Source organism: Tamandua tetradactyla, chromosome 10 (assembly GCF_023851605.1).
Source record: "Tamandua tetradactyla isolate mTamTet1 chromosome 10, mTamTet1.pri, whole genome shotgun sequence".
Classification (NCBI taxonomy): Eukaryota; Metazoa; Chordata; class Mammalia; order Pilosa; family Myrmecophagidae; genus Tamandua; species Tamandua tetradactyla.
The window spans coordinates 104,455,483-104,478,184 of NC_135336.1; the positions used below are offsets into that span (position 1 = coordinate 104,455,483).

Sequence of the window (22,702 nt, forward strand, 5' to 3'; positions counted from 1 at the left end):
GAAGATCAACCACATCAAATGCAGCTGAGAATTTTATGCAACTGGAGTTCTCATACTCCAATGTAAAAATGATAAAACAACTATAAAGAACAGTTTAGTATTTTCTTATGACGTTAAATGCATATATACTCTCTGGCCCAGCAATGCTACTCTTAGACATTTACTGCAGAAAACTGATAATGTATGTCTACAATAAGACTTTATATGTTTATACAAATGTTCAGAGTAGCCTTATTTATAATAGTTCCTAACTGGAAACAATTCAAATATCAGTCAACAAGTAAACAGGTAAACAAATTCTGGCATATGCATTCAGTGGAATACTACAAAATAATTCCTGAGAGTTACTGGAGATAACGAGGGAGTTATCTCCAAAACACTATGTTTGTTAAGTAAAGAAACAAAATAGCATAATATATTCCGTAAGATTCCAGGCAAAACTAATCTGTGTCCATGGAAATCAGAAAGTAGGCTGGGGAAAGAGAAAAGGGTCATGAGGGAATTTTTGAAGTGGTAGGAAGAGTCTTTATCTTCTTTTAGGTAGTGGGAACATTTTTTATATAAAGGTTAAAACTCACTGCAAGGAAGCTTAAGATCTACACATTTTACTGTATATAAATGACACTTCAACAAAATAGCCACATTTATAGTCTTGGTTCTTCATTCCCATTCCCCACCAAAGGAAAACAAATAGTAGGTATGGCTTTTGTTACTGAAAAACTCTAAAATGAGTTTTTAAAGCATAAAATGAATTAAAGTAAAAATAAAATCACTAAGAAAATAAACTGCACAAAGACAGTCAATGAAGATGCACATGTGTCTATTTATACGTGTGGTTAAAATTCCTAGTATGGCCCTCATACTAGGTTGCTTAAGGATTTGATTTTTTGTTTTAAAATTTACTTCTGAAAATACATATACCCCTTCTAGTCTCCAAAGTTATAAAGCAGCTAGAAGGAAAAATCTTGAGAGGATGGTATGGTGGCCCTGACAAACTCTGGGATCTGTTCTGTAATTACTTGTTAAAGAGTGTGCTTTGAAAACTATTGCTTTTTTCTTTCTTTGCTTTGTATGTATGTTATATTATACAATTAAAAAGTTTTAAAAATTTACTTCTGTTAAAAAAGAAATGGTTATTTTACACTTTTAAAAATTAAGCTTCTCAAAAAAAGGGGGAAAATCAAGCTTCTCAAATCAATTTCTAAGTGTTGTTAAGAAAACTTGTAAAATCTGTAATTAATAAATATCTATTAAATGTAGGTTAAGATACCCGCTCTCAATTTTAAAAAGGGAAAAAGGTTCATCCACTCATTTCTGAAATGCCTTCCTAACAAAAGAATAATTAAAAATAATTATTAGGGCTCAATTTGAGAGAAATAATAGGTCACAATCCAGTTGCTTATTTGTTATCATATAAGGGAAAGATTTAGGAAATGAGGTGGGATAAGAGGTTTATTTAGATGGAAGAAAAACAGGATGGAAAAAATCTCAAAAGGTAACCTCTATTAATAAAAAGCATAAAGGATGTTTCATATCCTTCACGCTAATTTAGATCAATGGGTAAGAGCTGCCTTGAATACAAGTTAAGCTAGGAAGGACTCCCAGGTTATGTATTAATTCAGTGGGAAAAGGAGCCATGATTGATAAGCCATGTGGACAAAGGCAAAAGAGGGACTGAGAATGTTTGCTTGGTATTTTCTATCCCTTCCTTATGGGAAGTAAGCCAAATTCAGCAGTTGGAAAATGTATTGTCTAGGACTTTATAAAATGGAATGGAATAAAAGTTGCAAATCAGTTGTGGAAGACACAATTGCTTATGTATTTATAAATATGCTAAAGAAAATAATTTAATATTTTCATATTCCTTAGCTACATTAAGGTAAATTAAAGCAGACAACCACTATCTTCAATTCCCTGAAAATAACACCTGGTGGCAGCATCGCTAAAATGCAAGGGCAAAATAAAAGGAACAAAAATAAAATATCTTAAAATTAAATATGTAAAACCACAAGTTACAAAGGAGCTTGTATATCACATATAGTCACATATATATGTATGATATTCACTTTATAGTAGGACTGATTTAAATATAGACAATGTTAATCAAAAATGTAAATCAAGATGCAAAATTGCCATCATTCATCCTATATTAAACTGATATAGCCCAAATATCTGAAAAAAAGGCCCTTAGAAGAAAATTATTCAAACAACCTAAGTTTTAAAATCTTACTTGTAAAGACTTTGGAGACGCAAAATTACTGTTATCCAGGTCATCGAGCTAGGAATCTTAAATCTATCAAAGCCGGTTCATGTCCTTGAAAATAATCTTGATCACAAATTGCTTAGGGCAAAAATCCTCTTCTCCCATATTTTATCAAATGAACTTAAAAAAAAAGCCATTTACTCCACTTATAGTTCCTACCATTCACAGCTGCAGTATTGTTAACTGTGACTATACTATATCCATATCGAAGCTGAGAGAAACAAAAGTCCAACTTATTGATTCCATCATTGAAATAAAACCTAACAATTTGATCAGCTGCATCAAAAAGGCATATAACTTTCAAAATAAAGTCTTAAAGGGAGCCCTGTCCAGCAAGCAACCACTGGTTCATACAGATAATTTTGGTCACACTTTATTCAAATTCAGAACAAAATACATAGCTAGGTCATGAATGCAACGGTTCACTGTAACACTGATTTCAAGGAAGCACAAAAACAATTGTAAAAAGATAGCACTGGTGAACAAAATAACAAAGCCTCAAAAAATATTATCCCTATTTTACCCGTTTTCCATCTTTGGTCTTCTTTAAGTTCCAAGTGCCATCTGGCAACTTCTCAAAGAACTTCCTTGCTTTTGGTGCTTGGTCAAGAATGTGAGCAGGTGGTATTCCCAGAACTTCCACTATTTTATTCATCTGATCTACCTGTGTATTTAAAAAACAAAACGAAACTTTTTACAACTCTATAATTTCTCCTGTACATCCTATTTCAGAGTCATCAGGGTCACTCATTCATCCATTTATAAATAAATAATTGATCATTTACCATGTCCCAGGTAATCCTTAGGCATCAAATAATGAACAAAAGAGGAAAAGACCCTATATCCTGGAGCTGAACATTCCATAAGGGAAGGGAGACAACTAACAAAAATATATGTAAAAAGCCATCAATGAAAATTCAACAGGCTTAATAAAATATAGGCCTAATATAAGTGTGTTTAAAAAATACAGATTCATTCATTCATTCATTCACTCAACAAATACTGTGTGCCCCCTCTATGCTAGAAACTATGCTTGGGAGTAGAATATAGAAGTAAACAAAACAGATAAAACTCCCTGCCTAATGTTATGGTTCCAAGGAGGCTAGGGGTGGGGTTGCCATATGATCCTGCAACCCTGTTGCTAGGTATACACCCATAGAAACCAAAGAAACCAGACAGTGGGGACACAAATGGACATTTGCACACTGGTGTTTATGGCGCCTTTGCAATACATGGAGGCGGCCTAAGGTTATGACTAAAAAATGGAAGAGGAAACTGTGGTGTATACATACAATGGACTACTGAGCAGCTGCAAGAAAGAATGAAACTGTGATGCAAGCAACTAGTTGACTGAACCCTGAGAACAGTTTGTTGAATGAAATGTCAGAAATAGGCAAATATTACCATGTCTCACACATAAGGACTAACTTTAATATACAAACTCAGAGAACTGAATAGACAGCCTGGGTTATTGGGCTGTTATTGTAAAGGCTCTAGATTGTAGGCAACTACAGTAATCACACCTATTCTGGAATTGTAACTGTGATTTCTAAACTCTGAGATACTGAGCTATTTCTTTATAACCTGGTCATTCCCTGCAATTTCAGGTATATATGTGATATTGGGTATATATATGATACCTGAGGCTCAGAGTTAGCGCTCTGAAGCTATGAAAGTCAGCACTGCCACATACAGCAATTGTTTAAAAAGTTGAAAAAGTGATCAGACTTCCACTAGAGATATGAATGAAGCTGATATGGATAGGACAAAGGCAAATCATAATACAGGGTAAAGGACAATACAACCCATGTTTTCAAACTTCAACTTCCGTGTGAGACCAAAAGGAGAGATGTTTATTTGGTGCAAAATTTATATTTTGGTTAGTACAGTCCCTAATTTAACTTGTATGGTCAACTTATTCAAACACAAGGTAATTACACGGATACGTAAATAGGGCAAGAAATCTTCTTGGCTCGCACAGGTTAGTGGGATGTCCTGATATATCCCAGAATATTTTGGGCAGAGAATAAAAAAATATTTTGCCCCCTCGGGACACTGAGGAGAAAGGAAGAAATATTCAACTTCCCCATCTGGGGAATTCCTGATATTCTCGCAAGTACTAGGGACAACCAATTCATTAGGCTACACCCTCAATCTTGAGGTTTACCCTATGAAACTCATTCCTGCAAAGGATAAGCTAAGCCTTCTTATAATTATGCCTAAGAGTTACCCTTAGAGAATCTCTTCTGTTGCTCAGATGTGGCCTCATTCTCCTTAAGCCGACACGGCAAACAAACAAACACACTGCCCCACCCCACCCCCATTCCCCACGTGTACCACATTACCATACCCAGGCAATGTGGTACAGAAATCCCGGGATGAGCCAGAACCCAGTATCAAGGGATCGAGTAAACCTTCTCAACCAAAAGAGGGAAGAGAGAAATGAGAAAAAAATAAAGCATCAGTGGCTGAGAGATTTCATTAAGAGTTGAGATGTTATTTTGGAGGTAATTCTTATGAATTACACAGATATCCCTTTTTAGTTCATGGTGTATTGGAATGGCTGGGCAGAAGTACCTGAAACTGCAGGGCTGTGTTCCAGTAGCCTTGATTCTTGAAGACAACCTTGTAACTATATAGGTTTTACAGTATGACTGTGTGAGTATGAAAAATTTTGTGTCTGATGCTCCCTTTATCCAGGGTATGGACAGATGAGTAAAAAAAAGGGGGGGGGGGGCAAAAAACAAATAAATAATAGGGAGGGGGAGATAAAGGGAAAAAATATTCTGTAGACTGAAATACTAGTGGTCAATGAGAATAGTCCCTTTAGGGGTAAAGGGTATGGGATGTATGAGTTTTTCTTTTTTTTTCTTCTTCTAGAGTAATGCCAATGTTCTAAATGATTTCTGGCATAAACTTGCCAAAAAGAAGTTTATGTTAGTGTGGGAAGAGACCAACAATAAAAGGATATAATTAAATGATGAGATGCTATGGAGAAAACTGAAAGGGAATAGGGCATGAGAGAGCGTATTGCAACTTTTAATAGGCTGGTCACAAAAGGTCTCAGTGGTGTTTGAACAAAGACCTAGAGGCAGTAAGAGAAAGAGCCAGGTACCGCCTGGGGAAAAAGCATTTCAGGCACAAGGAAGTACAAGTGCAAAGGCCTTGGTAAACATCTATGCCTGGTGTTTACAAGGGACAATAGAGAAAGCTGTGCTGGACTGGAAGAAGAGCAGGCAACGAGGCAAAAGAGAGAACAGGGATTTGCAAGCTACTGGAAGGACTTTGGATGTTACAATAAGTGAGACTGGGAGCCACCAGGCTTCAGGTCATCCTAATATTAAGCCAGAGAGATACTAATTTACTGGGAAATATTACTTATATTTTAAAACAACAGGTGCTGAGGAAATTGCTGACAAAAAAGTAGCTCACTAGCTGTAGTTGAATGAATTAAGAGAAGGATGGAAGGGAAAAAATTCCAACACTACTACTACTCAGTAACAGCTGCATAATCCAGTAAAAGTCATAACTTCTGTCGTTTTTTTTTCTCATTTATAAGTGAATGGATTGATCGACATCAGCAATGGCCAGCCTTTCTTTAAAGCACACACACACACACACACACACACACACAAGCAAATAGTTTCAAAACAGAGGAAAACATTAATCCTCTGACCAAAGGGGAGCTGCTTGGCTTCTCCTGTCCCATGCACTGCCTCTGAACTACAAAAACCTCCTAAGAACACAGATTGAAAACAGAAAACTGCATACATTTTCTGTATCTCAAGTATTATAATCCTAATCTGCCCTAAATTATTCAGATTGATTCTCCATCACTCCTACTAGTCATTACCTCTTTTATTCCAAATCGTAGTTTCAAAATTTATAGTGATGTTAACACTGGTTTTTCAGCATGTCACTCATTCCTTCGTGGCCATCTTTAAGTTTTGTTATAATTAAAATCTATAAAATTTACACCAAATTTCTTACATTTTTAATCTAACTCACTGTTCTTCTTCATTAGGCAGATTAAAAACATCTCACTTCTCTCTAAACCTACTATGAAATGACAATTGATAAGACAAAGAAATGCACACTATAAAATCCATTCAGATCTGATCTAACATTTGAATGGTAAAACTAGTAGACATCTCTTCCCCCTAAAAACAACTTTCAGATCATACTTCTTAGACAAAAAATGTATACATACATATGAAAACAAAAACAAAAATTTTAAAGTGATATATCATATACCTCGTTGGCACCACTGAACAGTGGTTCTCCAGTGTGCATTTCAACCAAAATACACCCGAGGGACCACATGTCAATAGCTAGGTCATAAGGCATTCCCAGTAGCACCTCTGGAGACCGATAAAAGCGACTCTGAATATACTGGTATATCTGAAATATATTTTGAAATATTATTAATTCGAATACATGCTGTTTTTAATTGTGTACAATACTGGATTAAGAACACTGATCTGATATTAACAGAAAAAATAATCAGCAACTTCCTGAATTAAGGTTTTATTTACACCAATTTAACATTAGGCTTTCTGAATACTATTTAAATACTTAAATGTGAAATGCAAAATATGTCAAACTTAAGCCCTTTCATTTAGTCTAACCCTAACTGGTAAGCAAAGTACATCTTAATAAAAACAAATAATTATACCTTATTAGAGGAAAAATATTATTGAGACTATTCCCATGAATTTTCTTTTATTTGGCCCTGGCTAGCACATGGTTTTCCATTAACTTGACAGCTGAATTGTATTTAAATTAACCAAATAATATACTTTATAATTATGAGTCAAATTACCTCAGTATAATATAATTTAAAATCCAGACATTTGTACTGTACTAGTCTCACAGATAAATCCTAAAAAAGACGCTACCAGATTCGACTGGGAGTTGCTTCTGACTAATAACTTCTTTGCCTTGCCCCTCTCCATCTCCATCCAAGACTTCTAAGAAAAAAGAAACTCTGCATTGAAATGGAGTCTTTGCAATGAAGCACTGTGAAAAGGTTTTGGGAGACCAATTCATCTTTACTTAGCCATTATAAAATTACATCTAGAAATATCATTAAAACAAAGAAAGATTCATTTAAAGAGAAGCAAAACTCTTACAATTAAAATTCCTAAAACTGAACACCCAAACATGCAGTCAGAAGGGTAGTATTGTTCTTGCATGGAAGCTTCTATAGCTCCCATTAAAAACTCCAGTCAGGGTACCAAGAATCTCAAAGTCTCCAATGCAGTTAACAAGTCAACCTTAAGGCACCATGGTAAGAAATTTGCACTCAAAACATGGGAGAGGGTGGGCCACTGTGGCTCAGCAGGCAACAGTTAAGACCCAGGTTCAATTCCCTGTGCCTGTCAATGCAAAAAAAAAAAAAAAGAGCGAGAGAAGAAAAGAAAAGAACTGGGAGAGGTACTGCACTTACAGGCTCTTAAAAGCGAGAATCATTGTTAACTCCCCCAGTTCCAGAACTCCCTACTACAGAAACTGTCTCATTTCACGGTTTATGCAAGGAAGTTTGCCATCTATCTATCCAGTTTAGTTAAAGCAGTGGTGGAGTCATCTACAAGGTTGTGCACCAGAGTCCCTGCAGAACATTTTCTGAAACACATTTACGCCCTGCTACCTTTTGATTCTACATGTATAGTTTGGAAATGACTTCGCATGTGAATCTGATGCACTTATATACTTAAATATTCACTGCACTAAAGGGGTAGAAGTCTTAGTTTAGCTAGAGAGAGAAGGAGTATTTGATATTAGGTCAGAATATATGCTTTGGTTTAAGTAAGGAAACATTTTTCCAAGTCTAAATCTATTTAAATGAGAGATGGGCATGCATTTTCTATTTGCATTATCTCATTGTTCACTTTATACCATATTAGCACAATTATTTACATCTCTTGATTATCAGGGGCTTATAACTTTTGAAAGTTTATAACTTTCTATTATTTCTATTTAAAAAAAATTTTTTCGACGATGTTATATAGCATCACTACCATTAGACCACTTGAGAAAATAGTAAAAAGACAACCCTGTTAACTGGCTATAAACCTTCATGATTAATCTGTTGTATTTAAAACTTAGAAAAAAGTTGGATAGGCCAGGAAAATCTCATTTATTCAGAAAAACAAAAAAGGAAAAGTTCAAAATCAAATAGTTACATCTGAATGTTAGAATTTTTTTTCAGAAATGCAGTTTCACTATTTTCAAGTAAATACAAGAATGTTGAGAATGAGTAAAATATTATCAAATAGTGATTACAATTTCTTTCAAGAGGACAACTTATAATTTCTAATTTTTTAGGCAAAAGATGCAGTTAGCTCCATAATGCAAAAACACTGGTAGGAAAAATTGTTTTCCTAAATCAGTTAAATGTATTATTGTTACTGACATGGCTTTTTTTTTTAGTAGTCTGAATAGAATTGGTCGAACACACGTCAGAATGTATACACATTCTAAATTAATGGACAAAAAATGATTTAGGTTTACCAAAATAAGTCTATGAACTATGTAATCTCTATACTATAATACCATGTCCACTGCAAAATTACCTAGCTTTTTTACCTATCGGTTTTTTAAAACAAACCATGCTCTACCTTTAGAGAAATACTATAAAGTATTTTAAATTTTTGGAATTTCCCCAAAATGTATATTGAAATCTCAATTTGGAAAATACAGTTACAAATCACCTAATATTTAATTCTCTCATCTCCTATACTTAGTCTTTTAGCAGACATACAATTTTTATAAATATTTCCTTTGGACAATCTATAGCTTTTAATTTAAAAAAATTGCTATTTGCAACTTAAAGGGTATTTCCCCAAAATAGTCATTAACACAAATTGATTCAAGTATCTATGTTTTTAAAGATTGATAACCATATTGCAATTACATCTAAATTGTATACACATTAATGTGTTATTATTAGTAATAAAAGCATTATTAATAACACTTTTAAAACCATGTTTTCTGAGTTTTAATTTACTTCACAAGTCAGAAAATAATACTTACCCTCTGCCCCAACTGACAAGAACTGCCAAAATCAACGATCTTGATTGCACTGCGTTTGGGGTTACAAAGAAGGATATTCTCAGGTTTTAGGTCACAGTGAATGATACTAAGTTCTGGAGTCGCAAGGAAAAGCAGTGCAGTGCACATCTGTTGTGCAAATTTTCGTGTTAGGTTCAAAGAGACACCTCGAAAATTGGTGTTCCTCAACAAATCATAGAGGTTGTAGGAGAGCATTTCAAAAACTAAACAGAGATGGTTTCGAAACATGAAGTGGCGTTTCAAATGCACTGAAAGAGAAAAATAGTTTCGTTTTTAATTAAATTATACATACCAATAAAAATAAGTATAATGGATGCATTCGTCCTCAAATAATCTATAACACTACAATATCAAATGTACAATTAAAATCGAGTTAGAATTTGGAGGATTCTGCAGTTAAACCATTCTTTAATCAGTTAAAAAGATAAAAATTGCTCTTTTGCTGAAACAGGGACAATGTCTGTAGATATGAGATATACTCTTAAGAAGTACCCCCCAAATACCTGTTTAAAAAAAAAAATCTAAGGTCTGAAACATGAGCAGCAAGTTGACACACAGTAATAAGGATACCATAGCAACTTAATCTTCATTTATAAACAAATGCACTTTTTACTTCCTCAGAGCCCTACCTCACAACTTCCTTATCTACACTCCACCTACTGGGATCTCTAGTTTGCCACACTGCAATTCTTGGCAGCCTTCCCTGGGAATGGATATTGTATATTTAATCTGTTTTGTGATGCCTCAGATTTCACCAGTTATTTTCTCCAACTACAGTAATCGTCCAAGGAAGAAAATACTTTTTTTTTGTAAGGCAAATACAGCAAATGTTTGAAAATTCCACTTCATAAGTCATATGAGTTCATATCAAGGCCTTGGATTCTGTTCATTAAAGTGATACATGGGTAATCTTGTGCAAGACAAAGGGTTTGGGAAAACTTCAAAATGAAGCTTAACCACAAGAAGAAATAACGAGTAGGCTTAGGAAAAGGAAACAGTACAGTATTCATTACTTGCTATTACTGTTGATTTCACTGTTAGCGTAATATGCACTAAACTGCTTCCAATATTGTGCTTTAAGTATTAATACTGACCACATCAGATAAGGCCCATTAAATATGGTAAAGATCGTGACAGAAAACCACCATTTGTCAACGTTGCCTTCATTTTAGCCTTTTAGTATCATAAAAACAGGGGCTTCTCTACAAAAATACCAGGAAAACTGATGACAAAATTCACTATCTTGTCTCTAAAGACCATAGCTACATTGTGTTGTCCTAGTAGCAGTCCTAGACTGCAACCCTTGAAGCACTGCAAATCAATATTGTAACCACCATTTTTCAAGGTTGCCTTCATTTTGGCCTTTTACTATCATAAAAACGGGCCTCTCTAAAGAAATACTGGGAAAACTGCTGACTAAATATGTTATCTTGGTCACTGAAGACTGCAGTTACATTGTGCTGTCCTGGTGCAGTCTTGGGCTGCATCCCTTGAAGCAGTACACACCAGTATTAACTTTTAATCACTGATGATACATATTATCTGAAGTTAGGATAAGCCACACAATAAAAACACCAAATGGCTATACCAGAGTCTATAGTACTACCTGTCAAAGCAAATAATAAAAAGAACCCTTAAAGAATGAGCTGAGACTTAGCATCAAGGGATTGAGAAAACCTTCTCGACCAAAAGGGGGAAGAGTTGGAAATGAGACAAAGTGTCAATGGCTGAGAGATTCCAAACAGAGTCGAGAAGTTATCCTGGAGGTTATTCTTATGCATCAAGTAGATATCATCTTGTTATTCAAGATGTAATGGGGAGGCTGGAGGGAACTGGCTGAAAATGCAGAGCTGTGTTCCAGTAGCCATGTTTCTTGAGGATGATTGAATAATGATACAGCTGTCGCAATGTGACTGTGTGATTGTGCAAACCTTGTGTCTGATGCTCCTTATATCTACCTTATAAGTAAAACATATGGAATAAAGATGAATAATAGGGGGAACAAATTTTAAAATAAATTTAGATTGAAATGCTGGTGATCAGTGAGGGGGAGGGGTGGGGGTATGGTATGCATGAATTTCTTACTGTTTTCTTTTTATTTCTTTTTCTAAATGGATGCCAATGTTCCAAGAAATGATCATGATGATGAATATGCAACTATGTGATGATATTGTGAATTACTGATTATATATGTAGAATGGAATGATCAAAAGTTATGAATGTTTGTGCTTGTTTGGTGTTTTCTGGTATTTAAAAAAAATTTTTAATTAATTAAATAAATTAAATAAACCTAAAAAAAAAAAAGAACTCTTAAAAGTTACATGAGAATGTATAATATCTGTCCTAAAACATTGCCAGTTAATAGGTTTAAAAGTAAAAAAGTAAATAGCTCCATATGATGACAGACATCCTACAGACATGGCCCATATATGGGTTTCAATCTCCTGGTTAAGCAGTAGCCATGAAAGGAATGCAAGTGGTAACTGATGTCAGAATTTCAATGTGATTGTGAAAATCCCTTTAAGAAACTCTATGGTTAAATTCTTCTTCCAATGGAAGTGCAATCCATTCAGTTCCATTTAACCACATCGAATCACTGTTCATTTACCAAATACCTGCCATGTGCTGAGCACTGAAGACCTGTCAAAGAAAGCTCAAGATAGCATATGTGTTCAGTCTCTTCAACTGGACTTTGAAGAGAACTGGAGGGTTAGCAAGATTCTATGCGAGACCTAAACTGAATTTTCTTTTAACTAGACCATGGTAGGTACCAAAAAATCCAGGTAAAAACTTACGCTATATGGTAAAGTAGCAGTTAATTATAGATTTGCAAATAGGTTTATTTTTTGTTTTTTTCAAGCTCAAATACCTTAAGACTATAAAACTGTATCACAATAAATTATATCACTTGATCACTTAAAATAAATTATTTACATCATTAAAGAGCAATATGACTTTTATATACCTTAAATTTAAGACATCAACTCAATTGACATGGCTAGGTCTAATTGTATAGACCCCTCTCCCCACTCCTCTGCCCAAAATAGCACCTTACTTTCTTAAGACATTGTTCTCAAGTCTTCCTAGGTAGTAACTTAGGGGAAAACAAAAACTCATCCAAAAGAATGTCTGTAACAACTAATGCAATTAATAAAGTGATCGCTAAAATCAGTTAATTCAAAATAAACCTTAAAGTTACTTAGTTCTATATAATAATGATGTCTAACATTTATTAGTACTTACTATAGGCAGCAGTATCTTTGCACAATAAGTAGAACTAAAATGTTATACTAATACTATCATAAACATTTTCTCTGATACACTCAAAACATAACATGAGAGTGGGAAGAGAATGGAGGGAGGCATGCTCAGAGCCCATTTTATAGGTCAAGCATCCTTATAAGGTTCTTCTTGTGCTTCTAAACCGTGTGTGGAAATGGGCTCACCTTATACTATAACTGACAGTAAATAGCAACATTTCAGTGACTATGATCAAAAAAGTTTTAAAGTGATCAGACATAGAGTAGAGATGTGAATGAAGCTGATCTGCATAGGACTAAGGTATAATAGAAGACTGGCCAAAGGATTATATCATCCATATTTTAAAACTTCAGCTTCTGTGTGAGACTAAAAGGAGAGATGTTTATTTGGTGCAAAATTTATATTTTGGGTAATGCATTTCCTAACTTAACTTGTATACTCAGTTTAGTTGAACACAATAAGTACCTGAACTCTTGAATAGGGCATGAAATTTTGTTGGTTTGTTCAGGTTAGTGTGATGCCCCGACAATTCTGAGTGATTTCAACAGTGAATAAAGAACTATTTGCAAAGTCCCGTTGGAGGAATGGGGAGAAAGGGGGAAATATTCAACTTCCCCATTCAGAGAATTTCTAATATTCTCCAAGTAGTGGGGACAACCAAATCAGTAGGCTGAACCCCCAACCTTGGGGTTCACCCCTGTGAAACTTATCCCTGCAAAGGATAGGCTAAACAGACTTAAAATTAGGCCTAAGAGTCACCTCCCCATCCCGCCCACCCCGAGAACCTCTTTTGTTGCTCAGATGTGGCCTCTCTCTCTTTCTAGGCCAACATGGCAAGTGAACTCACTATCCTTTTCCACTACATGGGACATGATTCTCAGGGGTATAAATCTCCCTTGGCAATGTGGGACTGAAATTCCGGGATGAGCCGGAACCTGGTATCCAGGGATTGAAAAACCTTCTCGAGCAAAAAGGGGAAAAGAGAAGTTAGGAAAAAAAAAAATGTCAGCAGCTGAGAGACTTTAAACAGAGTCAAGAGGTTATCCTGAAGGTTATTCTTACATATTATATAGATAGCCCCTTTTTAGTTTATGGTGTATTGGAGTGGCTAGTGGAAGTACTTGAAACTGCAGAGCTGTGTTCTATTAGCCTTATGTTTTGAAGATGACTGTATAATAATATAGATTTTACAATGTAACTGTGTGATTCTGAAAACCTTGTATTTGATGCACCTTTTATCTAGGGTATGGACAGATGAGTAAAAAATATGGATAAAAAATAAATAATAGGGAGAACAAAAGTTAAAATAAATTGAGTAGATCGAAATATTGGTGGTTAATGAGAGGGAAGGGTAAAGGGTATGGTATGTATGAGTTATTTCCTTTTTCTTTTTTATTTCTTTTACTGGAGTGATGTAAATGTTCAAAAAAATAATCAGGGCGGGCCGCGGTGGCTCAGCGGGCAAAGTGCTTGCCTGCTATGCCGGAGGACCTCGGTTCGATTCCCGGCCCCAGCCCATGTAACAAAAACGGAGAAACAGAATACAATAAAACAAGAAAATGTTTAAAAATGTTTCCCTTTCTTCCTTCCTTCCTTCCTTCTATCCTTCCTTCCTTCTCTCTGTCTTTCTTTAAAAAAAAAAAAAAAAAATAATCAAGGTGATGAATACACTACGTGATGCTACTGTGAGCCATTGATTACACACCATGTATGGGATGCTTCTATGTTAAGAATGTTTGCATGCTGGGCGGACCACGGTGGCTCAGCAGGCAAGGACGCTTGCCTGCCATGCCAGAGGACCCGGGTTCAATTCCCGGTGCCTGTCCATGTTAAAAAAAAAAAAAATGTTTGCATGCTAAGTTTTATCAATAAAAATACATCTAAAAAATTTTAGGTTTTAAGAATTAAAACACTGTTACTAGGGATTCTATCAGTTATCTAAAGAGAATAAACTAAGGATGAAAAATTAGTAATACAAGCCTTTTTTTTGTTTGTTTTAAGCAGGAAGTCTGCTTTTACTATATTGCCCTTGACCAAGAAATTGATAATATCAGTGGTAGAAAAGGTAGAAACAAGTAAGATGAGAAAACAAGCTCTATGTGGAGATGTTCATGAAAGGGTGGTTTAAGAAGTCTTTGGAAATTGGCACCAGCAGATAACAGCTCCGAGAGGACAGGTATCCCTATAATGAAAACTCTTTTTCTAGATCTTATACAAGATCATTTTCACTATAACAGTGAATGAGGGGTGTCTCATAAACAAAATCTGATCTGAATACCTGAAGCTTACACCTTTAAACAACAATATTTTGTTTCAACTGTTTTGGGGATGGGGGTGAGGAGGAGCATTAAAAAACTATAATGAATTCTCTCATTTTCTTAAAAATGGTTTGCTAAATAAAATTTAACCTTACGTTTATCAGGTAAGGCCAGCATTTCTGAACAATTAGTTACTATGTATCTATGCCAACAGGAGCTTCCATAATATACTAATTCTAAGGTCTATACCTTAAAATTGATAGCATCTTACATTTACAGTGGATAGCAATTTCTTTACTTGGGAGTACATAAAATCATGGTGTCTTGTAATCATTGGCATCTTAGAATAAATTAGAAATGGTATTAAGTAAAGTATACAGTTAGAAGATATTTTATGCATATAAATGCCACCATAGCACTAGATTACAGTATTTTCCTAATTCCTCAAGCTCCTCTTTTGTTTTCAGAAGGAAGACTGCGTGACAATAAAACAAATGCATGGACTTTGGAGTTGGACAGATGCAAGATCAGATCCTAGCTCTAGAGCCCTGGGTCCTTAGACATGGACCTACTTGTATAAACCATTTGTAAAAGAATGATTTTACCATCTTTCTTATGGAACTGCTATGATTATTATAGAAGATGGAAGTGAAGCACAAGGATTATGGTAGGAGCTCAATACATGATGGTTATTAATTTTTTTTCTGTTGTAATAGTCTAACAGCTTCTAATGCTATCAAACCAACAGAGTCTGGAGAAGAGCTTGAGATCTTGGCTCAGACAATGTAAACCTCGTTCTTACAATTATTAAAAACTTATTAGCTTATTTTTACTTTCTGAGCTATATCAGAAATGGTTTAAGTTACTAAAAAGATATCCCTCTGGATAAATGTGCATCACTAAAGCAAGTGAATGTATAACTTGTAAGTTGTAAATAATGGCACTATTTTCATTTTCTTTCTACAATGATTGTACACTACCTGGAATGTAGTATACAAATGTGAGTTACCGATTATATATGTAGAATGGAATGATTATATGGTAAGAATGTATATTCCAAAAGATTTAGAATATTACTGCCAAATCAAGTAATCTATATAAATCTATGTGCTCAAACAGAAATACACAGTCTAAATTTGTAACCAATCACTTTAAGACAAAAATCATCATATTTGATATTAAGAAACTGATTAGCTCTCAAATTTCCCGTCTGGATGGGGGGGCATTGCTCTGTCTGCTTACCTATGTAGTATTTCATTTCAGTGTCATGTTTGTTCATGAGCTCAAGAAGTCGCACTTCTATCTGGGCTTGATTCAGAAAAGCCTTTTTGTTCTTTATTATTTTAATGGCAACCCATTCTTGCTCCACACGATCATATGCCTTTACAACCTACAAGAAGAAAAAAAGATGAATAATTTTCTTCTGCGCTCATTATTAACAATTTCACAACAGATTATAATTCAGTTTATACATTTTCCTATTGTTTTGCTGACCTTCTAAATTAGAAGAGATCTTTTCTGTTTCAATTCAATGTATCATCCATTCACTACAAAGTAAGTGAAGTGACTATTTTGAACTGAATTTCCTTTTGCATCCTCACAGTATTTTTAAATACCTCTGAAACAGATAATTTGCTTATCAAAATTAGATTAATTGGTTTTCGCTATCAGAAGCAAATTATGATTGGTTTTTCATCTTTCTTACTAAATGACACCATAAAACAATCTCTCCTAATGGCAATTCTATATATATATATATATATATATATATATATATACTTTATTTTGAAATAATTTCACACTTATAAGATAGTTGCAAAAGTAATACAAACCCCATACAGAAGTATTTCAGCCTATCTCCCCACCCTTAGAAACTGAGATCCAATTTTTAATGCTTTGCTATTAGCTTTTTATTTTTAAACAAGTAAAAAAAACCGGCTTAAACACAAGGACGTATGTGAAATATTTAAGTTCCTAATTCCTCTCAGAAATGCAGGTAACTTTCTAATCTTAAATTAGATTTGCATAGATAAAACTGCAGATAAAAGAAGAATTACTTTAAACTACAAAAAAATCAAATATTAATTCCCAGGAAAGTTTGCAACATTAGTTAAATGTTATAATTAGGGGATTCTAATAGTTTTGCTCTAAAATGAGAATAACTGCTAGATTTTAATAGTTTTGTTTTAAACTGAAAATCACTACTATGGAGAGCAAATCACCATGCATATATCTCTTTTTAAATTTCATTCATTTAAAATAAGTGTCATCCAAGGAAACTCACTGGCCTCCCCCCTCTCTATGTGGGACATGACTCCCAGGGGTGTGGACCTTCCTGGAAACATGGGACAGAAATCCTAGAATGAGCTGGAACTGAGCATCAAGGGATTGAAAAAACCTTATAGACCAAAAGAGGGAAGAGCAAAACGAAACAAAATAAAGTGCCAATGGCTGAGAGATTCCAGAGTCCAGAGGTTATCCTGAGGTCATTCTCACGCATTAAATAGATATCATTTGTTTAGCTAAGGTGTAACGGAGAGGCTGGAGGGAACTGCCTGAAAATGCAGAGCTGTGCTCCAGTAGCCATGTTTCTTGAAGATGATTATATAATGATATAGCTTTCGCAAAGTGACTGTGATTGTGAAAACCTTGTGTCTGATGCTCCTTTTATCTACCTTATCGACAGATGAGTAAAACATACGGATTAAAAATAAATAAACAATAGGGAGAACAAATGTTAAAATAAATTTAGTAGATTGAATGCTAGTGATCAATGAAAGGGAGGAGTAAGGGGTATGGTATGTATGAATTTTTTTCTGTTTTCTTTTTATTTCTTTTTCTGAATTGATGCAAATATTCTAAGAAATGATCATGATGATGAATATACAACTATGTGATGATATTGTGAGTTACTGATTATATATGTAGAATGGAATGATCGTATGGTAAGAATGTTTGTGTTTGTATGTGGGTTATGTTTCATAAAAGAAAAAAAAATGTGTCATCCTATTATATAAACGGAATCAGTACCTAGATACAAGAAAACTGTATCTATTTCTATTGATCAGAGACAACCACTATAATTAATTATAACTGATTACTTGTAAGTTATAATATTAATATAGTCTGAACAGGTTTTAAACAAAATTTCTAACACTTAAAAAAGCCTGGGAATTGAGAAACTACTATTCTGGGGGTAGAGGTGGAATTCTATGTGATTCCAAAGTATAGGCTGAGAACTTTTGGGTTAGAGGAAGAGAATGGAATGCATGTTCCAAGATCTGTATCATTTCAAGGCTAAAAATATTGTGAATGATATAAACAGTTCTGTTGAAATCAAACATGGAATGAAAAATCCTCTATCATTGATTTCACCCAATTCTAAAAGATTGTTTCTGCTTTTGTCTTCTAAATATCTGACCAGGTAGTTTTGATAGTTCAATGCCCTGATCCCAATGGTTCTCCAGGACAAAGGCCACTAACAAGGGCCCAACTATTTACTGACTTAGCAAATAGTTAACCAACTAAATGCTAAAGCAATGGTTTTTAACCCTGACTTACACATTCAATGGGAAATTTTTAAGACACAAATGCAGAGATTCTGATTTAGTAAGTTTAGGGCCCAAGAATCAGTCCTTTTTTTTTTTTAAGCTTCCCAGGAATTATAATGCACAATCAGGATCAACAGCTACTGGCTAAAGTAACAGAAGAATCCCTGTTTGACAAGTACTTGGTGCAGAATTTAGAGAACGTTTGACCAACCTTATCCTGCCAAGTCAATATGGAAAACATTATCCTAATGAGTGAAGATCCTGAATTTGAACATGGAAACCATACAACACTTTAAGAGGGAAGTATCACTTCAACCTAGTGAAAGGAAGTGATATCAAATAGGCCTATATTTCAATAGGTTTTATTATACCCACCTGCTCTTAGGAATTAGAGTATGAGAAAATTAAATTGAAGAGGAGAAGAAAAACACAGCTACAAGCATAAAGACTAAGTACTTGGAGACAGTTAAGTTTATAGGGTAGTGTGCATGGTCAAAACTTCCATAGTAGAAATCACAAAAGTTAAGAAAAATGTCTTACTGAGAGCAACGGCCTAAATGTTGATGTCATTTTCAAGAAGAAAATAAGCAATCCCTAAATCTAGGGTGCTCCCAGCCTTTGTTTAGAGCTGGGCCTCATAAATGCCTTTTTCTCAGAGGCTCTGATAGACTAAAAGCAGAAGCTACTTCTGACAATAGAAATACCCTCGGAGAGAGGTTTCCAAACCACTGAGAAATCCCTGATTCAGATTTAAAAAAAAAAAACAAGGCTATAAATCAAGGAAAATAAAAGCTCTTCATATGTGTACAAATTACAAAAAATTTCTTCAAATTATCAGAAAGCAGGTGTGACATATAATACAGAAATCCAGGCCAGGGAGAACCACAGAAGTCTTCTTACATGTATTTCCTTCTATGTTTAATAGCTTATGTTTTTCTGAGTTTAGACTTTGGTTGCTAATGAGCAACAGTATACTTATTTTCCTAAATATATCAGATTACATGTGATAAACTTTCTCACAGGTTAAAAAGGATTGAATTTACCTTCTCTCAGTGCAGGAACAGATTATTAGTAAGACCATGCAAGTTCCACATTTTAAACAGACAAAAAACAAAAAACAAAGTAGTCAAGAACAAGCATTTTGAGCTGCATTTTATCCTCAAAAAGTCTATTCTACCCTGGGTTGCACGTTAATAACTGACTCACTGTATAAGGGCTGCAAGGCAAAGGAAAACTGGAATTAAGAGTCAACTAGACCTCAAACAAAAGTGAGATCTGTCTATAAGAAAGCAGGATTTAGTGGCGGTACAATGGTGGCTCAGTGGCAGAACTCTTACCTGCCATGATGGAGACCCAGGTTTGATTCCTGGTGCCCGTTCGTGCAAAATAAAGTTGGGGGTGGGAGGGCGGAGAAAGGAGGATTTACCAAGCAGGAACATCAAGGCGGACGGTCAGAGAAAAAGCTTTCTAAAAGTGCAGGGAAAAAGGACTAACAGCTCTTGCTGTAGGGCACAAGTGATACATGAGGCAAATGTTTTTAAGGTTTTGGGCTTTGCTTTAGGGCTGGGGAAGGAGGGAGTATGAAGATGGGAAAAAAGAGGCTGGAATAATGAAGAAAAGAAAGTTTCCTTCGAGTTCCTCCCCGACAGAAGCTGCCTGACTGATCCTTTCCACTGGAATTATCCCAACCACAATATTAACAATGCTGGTACTGTGAAAACTGGAAGAGAAAATCTTGACAGCCTTCTGTCCACAACCAAGATGCCTGACATAATTAGAAAAGTTGGGAGAAAACCCAGGGCATAGGCTTTGAAACCTCCAGAAATGTGAGAGGGCACCAGCTTTGCCAGGTGAAAAGAGTTTTTTTCTTTGAAGAAAAGAATTTATATGCTATACAAAACCCATATGAAAGAAGCAATACTATCTATTAGTGATAAAAAACAACCACTTAATGATTAGTAAAAAGAGTATGTGGTAGCCACTGAAAGTAAGTCAAGAGTCTAACGGAGTTTTCATGCCTGATAACAGTCTTATGAATTATGATAGTGACTTTTTAGGGAATTATGATAATCCAAGTACTTAGACAGCCACTGGTCAAATCTACTTATAAATGTTAAAAGGAAAACAACATGATTCATTTAGAAGTTCTTTCCCATGAACAAAATTCAACATTTCCCATTAAATTACCTGTCCAAAGGAACCTTTGCCTATCAAGGAGTCAATTTCGTAACGATCCATCCACTTTTCTCCGTTTTTTACAATATAATCATAGTTATCATCATCATAACCATCATTGTAAACCTTCCGTTCCTTCTTATGACTAGAATCGTCTCCCTGGCCCTGTTGATGTCTTCGCTTCTTTTTTGCATAGTATACCTGAAAGGAGAATATACTGTTTGTTTTAACTGTGTAATTTAAATCATTCAGGGGGGAAGAGATGGGGGAGTTATATATCAAGAATATATACAAGACAAATCTGCTATCAATAGGAAATTGATGAATTTTTATTCTTTGGTACCAAATATGAAAAAGGAAATAAAGAATTTTCTATTTAGTTGATAAATGATATATAAAAATGGCATTGCTATACCAATGAAATTTAAAAGTGTCTACAGTGAAATTCAATTGTAATTATACATGAATGGGACGAGAGCTAATCCCTTTCTTTTATAAATAGAAAATCTGGACCAGACAAAATAAGTGACTGGTCCAAAATAACAGTAACCTAAACTTACTCTTCTTATGCAAGTTAGTGTTAAGTGGCCCAGTTTATGTTTATTTTCTTAGGTCAAGGTATAATTTATATACATTGAGGCAGCACAGATCTTAACAGTACAATATGAGGGATTTGGACAAATGTGTATCCACCAATGTAATTAGGATGTCAAATAAAATAGAGAACACCATCCCTCATGCCTCCTTTCAGTCAATTCCATGTCCATATTTGATTTTAAGGCAAAACTGATTTTAAAACTGAAAGTATAAGTGTATATGAACTGATATTTTACTAAAATAAAAAGGTTCTTTGAGATGTGCCCACAGTTATCAGATCTATGATCATGGAAAGACTATGAAAAACAGTCATGCTCCCAACTCCCTATCCCCACACCTAAAGCTACAAGCTGTGTGGTTAATCACAGACTGAGTTATTTTTCTTGTACTTGTTTTTCTTATAAAACAGGTTCTAGGACTAGTAAAAAGTAATAGGTACACTAGGGCAACAGTCTTAGTATAGAAAACTAACTTTGAGGAAATGATAAATTACACTGCACAGAATAACATCAGAAAATTTTTAGTTTATAAATTGGCAAGACATTTTAAAAACAAGCTTCAACAAATCTACTGTTAACAATTTATCATGTATTTTCACATAGTCAAAAGCTAGTTTGCTACATGTTTTTGTTAAACACACTAATGTATACAAAATCCAATTCAAAAATGTTCCTCATTTAGTTCATTCCAATTTTATCATGCCACACTGCCACAGTAATATAATAATACTGGCATTGAACAGTAGTGAACTGCTATAAAATCTATTATGTACATAAGAGCATCTTTGTAGCTGCATGGCTTTAAAGCTGGTAGAAGATAAGTTTTAATGTGAAAGGATGTAATTCTCATTGGCAGAAGAAAAAAACAGGAGACCTTCCACTCTTCCAGAAAAGCTTATTTAAGAATGAATTACTGAACTAGAGTTGAGGACAGACAACATGACAATTAAGTCCAAGACATCAGAAAAAAATTATTTTTGTTTGCAAAGAGCCAAGTTATAACATGTTAATTCCAAATGATGTCTGTGTTTTCAGATATTTTACAATGAATGATAGACATAAAAGAGTTACACATAATGTAAAAGACAATTTACAACCACAGAAACACAGTTTAAGTAAGTAGGCCAAATGATTTTAACTACGCAGTAAGTAAATCTCAGAGCATCCTATCTTCCATCCCAAAAGTAGGAACAGGTATGTAAAAATTCAAGTAAAATTCTAACAACTTTTATATTATCATTACTCCCTCCCTTTTCTTTTTTGAAGAATTATTACAGAAATGATAACTAGGTCATATTATGCACTACTGTGAAATAAAGGAAAATTATTAGACTATTACGGTTTTGGTTTTTTTTTGTTTTGTTTTGTTTTGCAGTCCTTGAAAATGCATTCTCTCTTTCACAAAGTTGTAAATATATTATCTATAAATCATTAACCTGCCCAATCTTCATAACAATTATCAACATTACAATCAGGAATAAAAACAAGTTTAGTATGTTTAAATAGGTCACAAAATAATTTTTT

General features: G+C 34.5%; 1 protein-coding gene across 3 annotated transcripts in view; it reads right to left on the bottom strand.

Annotated features, from left to right (window-relative positions):
* DYRK1A (dual specificity tyrosine phosphorylation regulated kinase 1A) overlaps window positions 1-22,702 on the bottom strand; it is a 200,351-nt gene that overhangs the window by 16,813 nt on the left and 160,836 nt on the right. For all 3 annotated transcript variants that reach the window (XM_077119084.1, XM_077119083.1, XM_077119085.1), the window contains 5 exons: window positions 20,595-20,783; window positions 16,099-16,246; window positions 9,299-9,585; window positions 6,518-6,664; window positions 2,787-2,927 (listed from right to left, as the gene is read on the bottom strand). In XM_077119084.1, coding sequence (XP_076975199.1) covers window positions 2,787-2,927; window positions 6,518-6,664; window positions 9,299-9,585; window positions 16,099-16,246; window positions 20,595-20,783 — 912 coding nt within the window. The remainder of the gene's footprint in view (window positions 1-2,786; window positions 2,928-6,517; window positions 6,665-9,298; window positions 9,586-16,098; window positions 16,247-20,594; window positions 20,784-22,702) is intronic.